The sequence below is a fragment of the Mytilus trossulus genome, chromosome 3 (genome assembly GCF_036588685.1).
Source record: "Mytilus trossulus isolate FHL-02 chromosome 3, PNRI_Mtr1.1.1.hap1, whole genome shotgun sequence".
Lineage (NCBI taxonomy): Eukaryota > Metazoa > Mollusca > Bivalvia > Mytilida > Mytilidae > Mytilus > Mytilus trossulus.
Genome location: NC_086375.1, coordinates 16,611,440 through 16,625,038, shown reverse-complemented (window position 1 = coordinate 16,625,038; position 13,599 = coordinate 16,611,440). Strand labels below are relative to the sequence as shown.

At 30.9% G+C, this 13,599-nt stretch overlaps 1 protein-coding gene across 1 annotated transcript in view; it reads left to right on the top strand.

Moving 5' to 3' along the window:
• Window positions 1-13,599, top strand: part of LOC134710263 (ryanodine receptor-like) — a 126,722-nt gene that overhangs the window by 53,664 nt on the left and 59,459 nt on the right. Inside the window, exons 45-57 of the mRNA XM_063570543.1 lie at window positions 357-472; window positions 727-779; window positions 1,513-1,611; window positions 2,759-2,857; window positions 3,747-4,029; window positions 4,629-4,753; window positions 6,621-6,769; window positions 7,329-7,575; window positions 10,738-10,867; window positions 11,159-11,398; window positions 11,792-12,014; window positions 12,410-12,666; window positions 13,147-13,346. Of these exons, the coding sequence (XP_063426613.1) occupies window positions 357-472; window positions 727-779; window positions 1,513-1,611; window positions 2,759-2,857; window positions 3,747-4,029; window positions 4,629-4,753; window positions 6,621-6,769; window positions 7,329-7,575; window positions 10,738-10,867; window positions 11,159-11,398; window positions 11,792-12,014; window positions 12,410-12,666; window positions 13,147-13,346 (2,221 nt within the window). The remainder of the gene's footprint in view (window positions 1-356; window positions 473-726; window positions 780-1,512; window positions 1,612-2,758; window positions 2,858-3,746; window positions 4,030-4,628; window positions 4,754-6,620; window positions 6,770-7,328; window positions 7,576-10,737; window positions 10,868-11,158; window positions 11,399-11,791; window positions 12,015-12,409; window positions 12,667-13,146; window positions 13,347-13,599) is intronic.

Sequence of the window (13,599 nt, the reverse complement as noted above, 5' to 3'; positions counted from 1 at the left end):
TATGAATTGAAAGTAACGAACATATCTTATTTAATATTTTGTTTTAATGAGCCCTTGTTTGTATATAGACATACCTTGTATAAAATTGTGAACGAAAATGGGGAATATGTCAAAGAGACAACAACCTGACCTTAGGAAATAACAGCCAAAGGTGGCAATGGATTCAATGCAGCAAGAAAATCATGGCCCCTAAATAAAAATTTGAAATAGTTCAGTGAAAATGGACGTCATACTAAACTATGTATATGTTTTAACTGCAAATAGTTCAAACAGAAAAAAATATCAAATAGCATCTTAATAGCAACAAAATAAACCAACATAGTAATAACTGATTAACTTTTATTGCTTTATTTTAGACCTTTACTAAAGGTTTGTGACAAACTTTTGGTGATGGGAAGATTTAGTGATGGAGATTTACTCAAGTTACTGATACTTATCAACCCACAGGTGTTTGATGATAATAAAGAGTCGGGTTAGTAAAAACATTAACGAGATAAAGACTAATGATTGATGGTAGAAAATCTTAGATGTGTTTTATGAAGTTAATGCTGTACCATTTTATTTATCTACTCTGTCACCCAATAACTTCAAGAAGATTTTTTTTATTAGGAAGGTAAACATAAATATGTAACTACTTTATATGATTTATTAAAAGATAATGTTTAGAACTTAGAAGTAATACACAATAGGTGAATGTATTTATTTATTTATTGTTGTGCTTCGTAGGTTCCAGAGTAGGACTTTTGCACATGAAACTTGAGGATGCAGTTAAACTAGAGGTAATTAGTTTTAGTTAGTTTTAATAATTTTAAAAATCCACATTTTTTTATCATTTAGAATTTGATAGGGGATATTTCTTATATAAGAATTTTATATCATTGACTATCAGTTTCTACGCATGTCCACTTCCTTTTTAGACAAGGTCTTGACAACATATATTATTGTATGAATTAAGAGGATTAATTTCACATGTGAAATATTGCATGGTGTTTATTTGACTTGGAAATCACAATATTTCATTGAAACTAATAATATTTATTCCTATATTTCTCATTAATAATAATATTTATTCCTATATTTCTTATTGATAAAAATATTTATTCCTATATTTCTCATTGAAACCAGTAATATTTATTCCTATATTTCTCATTGATAATAATATTTATTCCTATGTTTCTCATTGAAACCAGTAATATTTATTCCTATATTTCTCATTGAAACCAGTAATATTTATTCCTATATTTCTCATTGATAATAATATTTATTCCTATATTTCTCATTGAAACCAGTAATATTTATTCCTATATTTCTCATTGATAATAATATTTATTCCTATATTTCTCATTGATAATAATATTTATTCCTATATTTCTCATTGATAATAATATTTATTCCTATGTTTCTCATTGAAACCAGTAATATTTATTCCTATATTTCTCATTGATAATAATATTTATTCCTATATTTCTCATTGATAATAATATTTATTCCTATATTTCTCATTGTTTTAAGGTTTGTCACATTCTCCAGCATCTATGTGATATTCAGCTGAGACATAGAGTGGAGTCCATTACTGCATTCTCTGACAAATTTGTCTATGCTTGTCAACATGTAAGTATGGCTAACTTTAACGGTTGGGTTATGTTCATTGTTGAAGGCTGTATAGAGAGCTTTAGCTGCTTACGTCTGTGTCTCTTGGTCTCTTTTTGATAGTTGTCTCATTGGCAATAATACCATATCTTACTACATGTATTGTTATTTGAAGAAAAATTGATAAATTTACGTATTTTGACCATATCTAAGCTGTAACTTGTTTGGTTTTTTTTGCATTTCAAAATGTCTCTAAATAAAAGATTTAATATATATATGTTGAAAGCAAAGCAGAAAAATTTCTTGAGATATGAAAATGGAGTCTGTTAAGGATGTATTCTTCTGACTTTTCAGTCTCGTTTAGTCTCGTTGAAATCTCGTTCTTAAATTATTTCCAAAACATATTATAGAAGTGGAAAATATCAATGAATTTTAAAAATATTATAATCAAACATAACTCTGTGAAAAAATTGTGTATTTACCATGAACGGTTTTTGAATAATCCACTTTTCAAATTTTACGACCATTCAAGTCAGTATTTTTAGTCAAAATTTTGAGAAAATGGGTGAGGGATACAAAAAATGATTTTACAAGAATAATATACATCCCATCTCATTTTGGTCTTTTCAAATTTCTGAGATATGTATTTTTTCAATCATTTATAACAAAAAAGTTGAATTAATATGCATTTTGTTCTTTAAAATGAGAAAAATCATAAAAATACAAAATTGGCAGTATGGTAAATTTTACACAAAAAAGCATCAAAATATGATAAAACTTTCTTATATTAACACCTACCTATAGTTTTTGTAAGTTAAATTTATTCAGATTGGTCCACTTCATCTTTATGGAAAGTATGAAAAAAAGTTTAATTGTGGAACTGTGATTTTTTTCACGATAATAGCCCAAAAATAGGTAAAAATCGATGAAAAGTGAGAAAATCATCAAAATTGGGCATTTTCAAAGGGCCGTAGCAAAAAAAGAAGCACACCACCATATGATTTTTTCTTCACCAATTGTTTTGTTACAGTCTTATAAACCTAAAAATCAGGTTAAGAAAAAAAGTTTAATTCTAGAAATTTTTGGCTCCTCAGAGGTGTACATCCTTAATATTTTGTTAAAACAACATTAATTGAAGTTTGATCTATCCCATGGTTTATTTTTTCAGGACCAAAAGAAAAGATACAACGATATCAAACAAGCTGACCTTCCATCATCTGTTACAGCAAGAATGACAAGAGAATTCAGATGTCCACCACATGAACAGGTTTGTAGTATAAGATAGAAAAAAATTTGAGCAGACCTCAAAAATTCATACCAACCTCTGTACCTCCTCTCTTTCATCCATTTGCTTTTAAATTAAAATGAAGATTTTAAAATAATTCATATGGGGCAATATGCGCAATTGTTTCTCCATAGGCCATAATGGTAACGTTTTCTTCTGTTGCTCAGCCCATATCGTAAACTTGTATATGTATGATGGCTTGTTTCGAAGCTGAGACATTTTTACATATGTGGTTAAATTTTCGGGATACGAAGTGTGATTCATTTTCCCGTAATTTAGCAAACCCTGAGTATTCTTTTGCGATGTGGCTCCTCATGGTAAAAATTCCAATTTTAACACAATAAGTTCTTATTTTAATACTTTGAACACATTTCATAGCTCCATGGTTTTTACACATTTATTCTGTGTTCCCTTACTTTCTAAATTAACACTAATGGTTCAGCTCAGTCATTTGTTTATCATAGAAATGTGTCAAATATCACTACACAGAGATTTTTTGTTTACAAGTGACTTTTGTGTTCCTCATTTCAAGGCGCATTAGGGGTATTGTCCAATATACCCAGTCATGTTAAATAAACTGGTACCTTCTACTTTCACACATTTTTTGAAATATTACACAGTATAATAAAATTTGTTTAGACAATACATTCACCATACAAAATGTTGCTATGATAAAATGAACTGTATATAAGCAAAGGATATAACTTTTATATCTCTGTAGACAATAAATTTTGATATTTTTGGTTTATTTGACCAGTGACATTTTAAACATGATGGTTCTATTAGGGCAGAAAACAATAGTTTCTTATTTGATTCTTGACAGATTCAAGTATTGTAAAAAAAATCTATTTGATTATATTTTCTGTTACAGATGAGAAATCTTCTGATCTTTAAATCAGCAGAAGAAGATGAGAATGGTCTGCCATGTCCATGTGGGTTATCCATCAGAGATATGCTATGGAATTTCCATAGTCAGTTACTGACACATTGCTCTATGCCAACACAACCAGACCAAGAGGACAAACCAACAGAGACTGAAGCCAAAGAGGAACCAGTCAAAACACCAACAATGGGGGAGAAACTCATGCAGTTAGTGTTGAAGAAGAAGGAGGAGGAGAATACTCACGCCAAAGACCCAGAGGAGAACAAAATAGGTACAGATTGTGTGTATGGACAATTCATTATGTTAGCCATGCCATATAATTTGTCAGACAGACACTTCCAAATGAAAATAAACAAACAATGAACATGGCACTTGGCCAATCATATTCAGTAATAAGGAATCTTAGAGAAGTTTCATCCTCCTATTTAAAACATTACCACCTAGACAGCAATGGAATCACATAAAAATAAGTTATTTGAAATTTAAGTAAACATTGCAAAAATGAAAAAATATAGCATATAAGCAAAAGACTAAAAACCAAAAAAGGTGACCAAGAATGAACATAGAAAGCTAAGGTTGGCTTGAAATTAGGACACAGTTCTTATCTTCAAATTAAAAAAAAAAGAATATTTGCGTTATTGTTTTCAAATTGATAATAATTAAATTGAGAATGGAAATGGGGAATGTGTCATAGAGACAACAACCCGACAATATAGCAGACAACAGCAGAAGGTCACCAACAGGTCTTCAATGCAGCAAGAAATTCCCACACCCGAAGGCATCCTTCAGCTTCAGTTGAGTTTGTTTTGTTGTATGGTGCAAAAATAGCAAACATTATGATGTAGGTGTATTTTTTTTACATTTGTATAGACAACATACAAAAACTAATACAGAAAACTATGATAACCTGGGCCCAAGAGGACTTTATTGTGAACCAGGACCTAGTCAGAGAAATGTTCAGCTTATTGTACAGGCAGTATAATGGTATTGGAGAGGTAGGTGTTATTACTTGCTGTGTTTCTTGTTATTTTGAATGAAGAAAAAAAACAGACTTTTAAAGTTTTAATCTTTGAAGATTCTAACTGTACCCTAGCTCATCTGTGACAATGTCAAACTAATTATACCCCATGCAACGAGTTGCGGAGGGTATAATGTTTTTGACCCGTTCGTCTGTCTGTCCGTCAGTCCGTCCGTCTGTCAGTCCGTCCGTCCGTCAGTCCTGTTTCTTGTCGTCGCAACTCCTCTCAAACCACACAACAGAATTTCACGAAACCTTTTCAGATAGTAAGGACGTACGATGTAGTTGTGCATATTGACGGGAAATTGCGATTCAATTTTTTTTCTAGGAGTTACGCCCCTTTGAACTTATTTACTATAATGTACTACTGCAACAGTTTGTCATCGCAACTCCTCTCAAACCACACAACAGAATTTCACGAAACCTTTTCAGATAATAAGGACATACTATGTAGTTGTGCATATTGACAGGAAATTGCGATTCAATTTTTTTTCTAGGAGTTACGCCCCTTTGAACTTATTTACTATAATGTACTACTGCAACAGTTTGTCATCGCAACTCCTCTCAAACCACATAACAGAATTTCACGAAACCTTTTCAGATAGTAAGGACATACTATGTAGTTGTGCATATCGACGGGAAATTGCGATTCAATTTTTTTTCTAGGAGTTACGCCCTTTTGAACTTATTTACTATAATGTACTACTGCAACAGTTTGTCATCGCAACTCCTCTCAAACCACACAACAGAATTTCACGAAACCTTTTCAGATAATAAGGACATACTATGTAGTTGTGCATATCGACGGGAAATTGCGATTCAATTTTTTTTCTAGGAGTTACGCCCCTTTGAACTTATTTACTTTAATGAACTACTGCAACAGTTTGTCATCGCAACTCCTCTCAAACCACACAACAGAATTTTACGAAACCTTTTCAGATAATAAGGACATACTATGTAGTTGTGCATATCGACGGGAAATTGTGATTCAATTTTTTTTCTAGGAGTTACGTCCCTTTGAACTTATTTACTATAATGAATTACTGCAACAGTTTGTCATCGCAACTCCTCTCAAACCACATAACAGAATTTCACGAAACTTTTTCAGATAATAAGGACATACTATGTAGTTGTGCATATCGACGGGAAATTGCGATTCAATTTTTTTTCTAGGAGTTACACCCCTTTTAACTTATTTGCTTCAATGTACTTCTGCAACAGTTTGTCATCTCAACTCCTCTGAAACCACACAACAGAATTTCATGAAATTTTGTAGATAATAAGATCATACTATTTAGATGTGCATATTGGCAGGAAATTAATTTTTCTTATACAATTTTTTTTTTCTTTCACTTATTTAATTTCTCCAATGACAATGTGGGGACGTGGGGTATGTGAGCGTGCTCACTAAGGTTCTTTAATTAATCATGATAAGAAAACACACTTAATAAATGAGATACAAAAATGTAATGATTACTGATACCTAAGCTTTAAAGGCATCTAAACAAATAATGCCTATATATTGGCTTCCCAGGACACTACTAAAAAGTCACAGCTAGAGTACTAACTTGACTAAATTGAAAGATGGAGCCTTGTTATGCTGGTCTGTCCTCAAAAATGTTTGAAAAGCAGCTTCCTATGGACATAATTAAATTGATCAAATTATATAAGATTGCATAAAATGTAACTTAGATATAAATAATCATTAGACAACTGAAATACTGTTCATTGTCTTAGTTTTGAAGGCTTTAATGTTTTGTTTTTTATTTAACCAAAGAGCTGATTTAAACTCAGTGGAAGTTTTTAAAACCTGATAACACTTTTCTTGACAATTTACTTTTCAGCTTCTGTCTGCTCTAGAGAAAGCCTATGTTATAAGTAATGCCAGTAAAGATGACATCAATATCTTACTGAGAGCTTTGGGGAATATTAGATCTCTGTTACTAGTACAGGCTGATAGAGACGAAGAGGAACTGATGAAAAATAGTCTCAAGTATGTATGGAATCTTATTCATTTGTATATTCATGAAGGTTTCAAATCAGTATTCGTGTAGCAAAAGTTTTTAAAGCCTTGAAATTACGGTCATTTGGAACCCATCTTATTAAAAAAAATTGCAATATGTTTAATGGCTGCTATCTTAAGAATATTAAATCTCTGTCTTTTTGCAATTTTTTCTGATCTGAAAATTAACTACAGTAAATTCAGAAATTATTGCGATGTTTTTATTATTGTGAAAAATGTGACAAGGGTTTTAATTGCAATAGTTTTAAAATGTTGTATATGAATAAAACAAGATTTTGCTCAATATCGCGAAAATTTAAAATCACATTTTATTCCAAAATGGCAAATCACAATAAGAAAACACACAATAATATCTGAATTTACAGTATGTTGAAACTTTCTTGCAATAATCTGCATTTTCAGACCTCACTTTAAAATGCTTAAAGGATTAATGGTAGAAAAGGTAACTTATTTAAATGCAAAAAGGGATCATATTTTTAACAAATTGTCTTCAAAATATTCTTATATGATATGGAATTACCAATTTCAGAGAGCTGATGGACAACAAAGTGTTCTTCCAGCATCCAGATTTGATGAGAGCATTGTGTGTTCATGAAACAGTCATGCAATTGATGGTGAACACTTTAAATAAAGCACAACAACAACAACAGTCCACAACTTCTGGCATGCCAGAGGCTAGTCAAGGAAGGAGAAGTTCTGTTGCTAGGAGGGGATCCTTTCAACAACAACAAGGAAGACGACCCTCTTTCACGCTCCAGCAAGTGGAACAGACAAAGGTATGGTTACCATTGTTATATTCTATCGCCTTTATTATCATATTTAGCTTCATCAGTTCACAGCAGGTTAGTAGCAAGCTATAAGGAAAAGTTCTGATATGATTTCTACCATAATTTCTTTATTGATTAAATTTTCAATTTGCCAGTGAATATAAAAGCACCAGTCAGAAATTTGAACAGGGTTCTGCTTGAAAGTTTTTCTACAAAACAATTTTGGTCAGATTGCTTGAATTTGGGGGGTAAAATGTCAAACAGCAATCTAAGTTGAGGGTGCCAATTTTTTTTTTAAACAATGCCTATGATATATCTTAGAAGATACTTATTGTCCATGAGGTCACAAAGAACTCAGTTGCTAATGTTGCAGTGTTGATATTATTCAAATGTTACAATTTGACTGCAAATTTCTAATTCTTGTTTTAAAACAATTATGTGGGGTAAAGTTAAACTTTTAACCTATTGGCTGTTCTCTTTGGGTCTTTTTTTTGGCTATCCAACATTTTAAATTTGCTGGTGTTGGTTTTTTTTTTAGAAACATTTGTTGTGACTACGGAAATCATATCAAATAGATTTTTTTATTTTAATTTTGCCTTTTAGTAGAAAATAGTAGATAACACCTTTTCATAATGGTATTCAATAGGGCACCCCTTAAGTATATCAAATACCATAACCATTTTTATTGCCTTTTGAATTACAAACCATAAATATTGCAACCTGACCAATTCAGTATTTGATCAATGTTTAGATAAATTTCAAACAATTTTTTTTGAAAACATGTTGAATTATTTTTGAAATGAAAAAGTTAAACTAAAAATCATATAAGAACTTCTTCTTTTAAAAAAAAAATCAGATGTGCATCAACTATATATTTAAAAAAAAGACAGAAATATTAGTTTAATCAACTAAATTCAGAAACCAAATTAAATTAAATGATAAAAATGCTTTGAATGTTCTATTTACATTTGAGATAAAGAAGGAATTAAGTTGCAAAACAATGTATATTAAACTTGTATAGTTTTCTGCATGCCTGCATTTTATTAGATAAATATAATATGAGAACAAGCTGAGAAATTCTCTAAGCTAAAGCATATACACTAATTAATCTTTTTGTAGTTAGTTCAGAATTTATAAACTATGCACCAAATGCATGAACATATATACAATACTAAAATATCATTATTTTACTAACACAACTAGAAAAAGCATTGGTAATATAATATAGTGCAGTGAAAGTGTAAAAAAATCTTAAAACATTTGAGGAAATTATAACAGGGATTATTATAATTTATATGAAAGGGACATACTGTCAAATATTTAATTTCTGTGGCATTCAAATTTTGTTGAATTATTAACAATTAGGAGCTGATGATATTACTATGCTTATACAATACAATTAACTAAACCAATGGGCAAAATAATATTTTCAAGTTTGATTTCAACTTTTTAAACTGAGCAACTGGTAAAAGCTGGTTTTCTAGTGATAGGTTGTTAGTATAAAGGAGGCCATTGTAATGAAAATATAATTTCAACCCAATTCAAGTTATTTACTTTCTGCTATGAACAAAAATGTCAATTTTTCATACAATAAGTAATGATAAAACAGTGGGTTATAGCAAACGTTAGTATAAGTTCTTAGAATTTACAGAGAACATGTCAAATGTTTTAAGATTTTTTTAAAGTAATAACCGTCAATAAACACAAGCTTTTACATCCAGCCTTAGCTTAAAGCAAATAAGCACAGGAAATTACTTTTATTTTCTTTGCACTGAAGCTTACAATTAAGGAACTGAAGAAAACCTGGGTAAGTTTAAGTACCTTTCCATCTAAGAATCAAGCAGATGTTTAAGAACAAAAGGTTAAAGGTTAAAAATCCCTTAAACAATTATTTTGTTTTGGATATGAAGGAAAAAATAGAAATACAGTATTTTTTATTTGTGCTGTGTTCATTGATTTATATAGAATGCTCTGTAAAAAATTGTTCAAAGGGAGACAACTAAATGATTTGTAATGAATAACTTGAAAAAATGTGGGAAAATAGATAACAAGAGCCTCTTCTCCAGATTTATCATATAATTTTAATCTGCTTGATTCTCAATTGGACTACTACTTAAAAGTTATTCGTAAACACATTCCTGTTGATGTTTTTAATTTTTATTCGTTGCCCAGTTTTAGTTTTTACTGTAAAATCTGTTTTATATTTTCTTATTTTGAATTTCTTTTATTCTTATTTGAAAATTATTGCTATGGCTGGAGAAGAAAAGTTCTTTTTCAAAGTTTTCAGTTTTAAGTGTTAGAATGAAAAAAAAGTATACTATATGTTTTAAAAAAAAAGGCTGATTTCAACACAATTTCATTATCAGACTGTCATGCATGTTGTTTACTAGCACATCCCAGTCATGTAAATTAGTGATTAGAATGTTATGAATCGATGGATAATACTAATATCAGGGTGTGAATGTCATACCTATGCAAAGGACTGCATCATTCCAAAAAGATGGTTTGTTGTTACGAATTTTATAAATTTTATAAGACAGCAATTGAAAAAAAATAATTTGTGGTTGAAAATTAAAACTTTGGAATCAGAACGACACTTACCATTCCAGAGTTATGAAAAATTGCTGAAATTTCGTTTCAATTCTTTAATTAAACTTTTTACTATTGAAACTTAAGGATGACCTTTCTCTTTTTATTTTGATATCCATCTGCATTCAATTATTTTGTAAGATAACATAAGTTGAACGAGATCTGTGTTACTGAAACAGATGATATTTATAACAGTCACTAATTTTCACAGTAGAAAATAAAGTTCAAATGTCCAAAAAATCTTATAGGAAATATTAACTTTATCACATGTAAAACAACGGTTTCAAATTCAATTTCAATAATTTATAAGGTTATCTAATAAAATTATCAATTCTTTCTTAAATTGTGGATAAATTTCCTATACATCAGAAATGTCATGTATAAATTAAAATAACTCCAAGTGAAAATTACAAATACAGTGATGATTGGGACATGCATGATATATATTAAGAGATTTTTTTTCTAACAATTATGTAGGTTTATCTGTTAAAGAATGAATGAAAATCTATTATGACTATAACAGAGTGATTCGGAATAATAAGTTTAACTTAAAAACTAATTAAAAGACGAATTTTATTATAGGATGCAGCTGCAGAAATGGTAGTAATGTGCTGCAGATTCTTGTGTTATTTCTGTCGTACAAGTCGGCAGAATCAGAGAGCCATGTTTGAACACCTCAGCTATTTACTGGAAAACAGCAGCATGTTACTGGGTGAATATCTTTACACACTTCATAAAAACAGAAACAGTTTTATTCCTTGCATGAAGCAAAATGAATTTGTTACCCTTGATAATGAGTAAATAGAATCATTCATTGAATCATGTTATATAAAAGTTTGACAATTCTCTTGCCAAAATGATAATTTACGGACCTTTCAAATTTTAAAGACATCAATGCATAGAAGTAATTTCGATGTTTCTTCCTAGGATGATCTGTTAAGTTTGGATAGAACTTAATGTCTTATATCAAGCACAAATTGTTATAAAATCAAACTGTTTTCAGCTCGTCCCTCACTAAGAGGATCATGTCCTTTGGATGTAGCCTACTCTTCATTAATGGACAATAATGAACTTGCCCTGGCCCTTAGGGAGACAAACTTAGAGAGGATAGCAATGTATTTGTCTAGATGTGGGGTCCAAAGCAATGCTGAGCTGTTGGAGAAAGGCTACCCTGATATTGGTTGGGATCCAGTTGAAGGAGAGAGATTCCTGGATTTCCTTAGATTCTGTGTATGGGTCAATGGTAGGTTTAAAGTTGAAATGATACCATTAGTAAGTTATTGGTTGACACTAAATTTGTAAATTTATAAGATAAACAATTGATTGGATAATCATAACAGATGTTGCCCTAGAAACGTTTACAAACATTGCCATAATATCTGTTTTTAATGGGACAACTATTCTATATCCTTTATTCAGTTAGGAACAAATACTGTTACAATGATATAACAGACTATTTCTTCTATTTGGAACGTCTTTTTAAGAAGAAACTTACATTTTGTGACATTGCCAGTAGAAAAAGAATGATCAATGAAAATAATGTAAAAGGCCATGTCATTGACCAAAAAGGAATAAGAATATCATCAGTCTATGTCTTTAAAAAGAAAATATTGTCATAATTGTTTTTTAATAACAGGTGAAAGTGTGGAAGAAAATGCCAACCTTGTTGTCAGACTTCTGATTCGTAGACCAGAATGTTTGGGCCCAGCCTTGAGAGGTGAGGGTGGTGGTCTTTTCAAAGCAGTTAAAGATGGAATTAAAATGTCCCAACAGATAATTACAGCAAGGGATGGTAACTCTGCTCACTTCCTGTCAGCCATGATGGATGATGACTCTGATGGTAGAATCTTGTACCAAAGGTATATAATATAATTTTTCCAGATTTTTTTTGAAAAAAATCCTAAAAATAACATATTTCTTAGGTATTTATTTGCACACGAGAGAATAAAATTGAAATTGGAAAGTTTGCAATAGCAGACAAAACAAAGCACATTTATTTTGCACATCTTCCTTATACAGTATTTGAGTTAGTCTTACAATGCATTTTGGGAAAAGGTACCCTCAGCATTTGAGAAATCCTTGTTAAGGTATCTCTTGGAATGCTGTTGCAAAGCATATCTATATTTTCAAGTGGCTGTCAAACTTTGCAGAGTGTTGACTTTTCAGGCAAATTTATTGATTTTTGTCCCAAATAAGCTTACAATATTTGAGATTTGACATACAGCCTGCAATAATCAATACATTTATTTTTCAGTAAATATGATTTCAACACATTACCCCCAGAAGATGATGAGGACTATATAGACATGGGAGGGGCCATCATGAACTTTTATGCTGGGCTTGTGGACCTTCTAGGAAGATGTGCCCCTGATGCAGAGACCATTAAATCTGGCCGAAGTGACTCCATCAGAGCTAGAGCTATACTGAGAAGTTTGGTGTCTATGGAAGACTTAGAAAAAGTTCTAGGATTGAGCTTCATCCTGCCAGCTGGGCCTTCTATGTCTGCTGATAGTATGTGTTGTGTATTCTCAATAGTAGAATTTGATTTGATGGAGCAAAAATTTTATCATATTTTTGTAATCATAAACAATTTTGAGAACTAAACGTTCTTGCTATTTAAGTTATCACTTATCTAGCATTTGATTGTTAGGGCATATACAAATATATGTAAACTCATGAAAAAAGTACGTCACAGTATGTTAGATGTCTCTTTCAAAATTGATTTTAAAGAAATTCAGAATGTATAAGTAAAAGATAGTACAGTGTTACACTGTATATCATATAGTCAAGTAAAAGAAAGACATGTTGGTGAGTATTCTTTTTTTTTTTAGTATGGCTGATAACTGCAAATTCTAATATTTACAAATAACACAACAGAAAGCAATCTTTATCTTGTGATGCTCTAGGGATTGAATAATATTAGCTTTTAATATGTTTTTCTTCTTAGTAAGGATATATCTTTTTAATATCCTGGTTACTATTTTTTTTCAGCTGAAAGCCAGGAAGGAGATGAAGGTGGCGCTCCAGAGTCAGACATGCCCCCAGGTCTAAACCCAGTCCACAAATCCTCTATTATGTTATTCCTGGAGAGAGTTTATGGTCTCCCTGACCAAGAAACTTTCTTCAGGATTCTAGAAGAGGGTATTCTCCCTGACCTGAGGGCAGCTACTACTCTGGACACAGTAAGTAAAGTAGGTAGTCTTTATTTTCTAAGCCTGAGGCCGAGTGATCCTTTGATCCTTTTAAGTTAACCTCCAGATCAAGTAAGTTTTATAATTAGAACTTGTACAGCAACCATCTTCACAAATTCTTCTATTCATATTAGGATATTCTTTGAAATGTTTACTTAACTGCAGAAACCATTGGTGTTTTAACCAATTATCTTAAATTGGTTATGTCAGTTAATTTTTTTCCAGAATTTTTCAAATAATTATCAAATTTGTG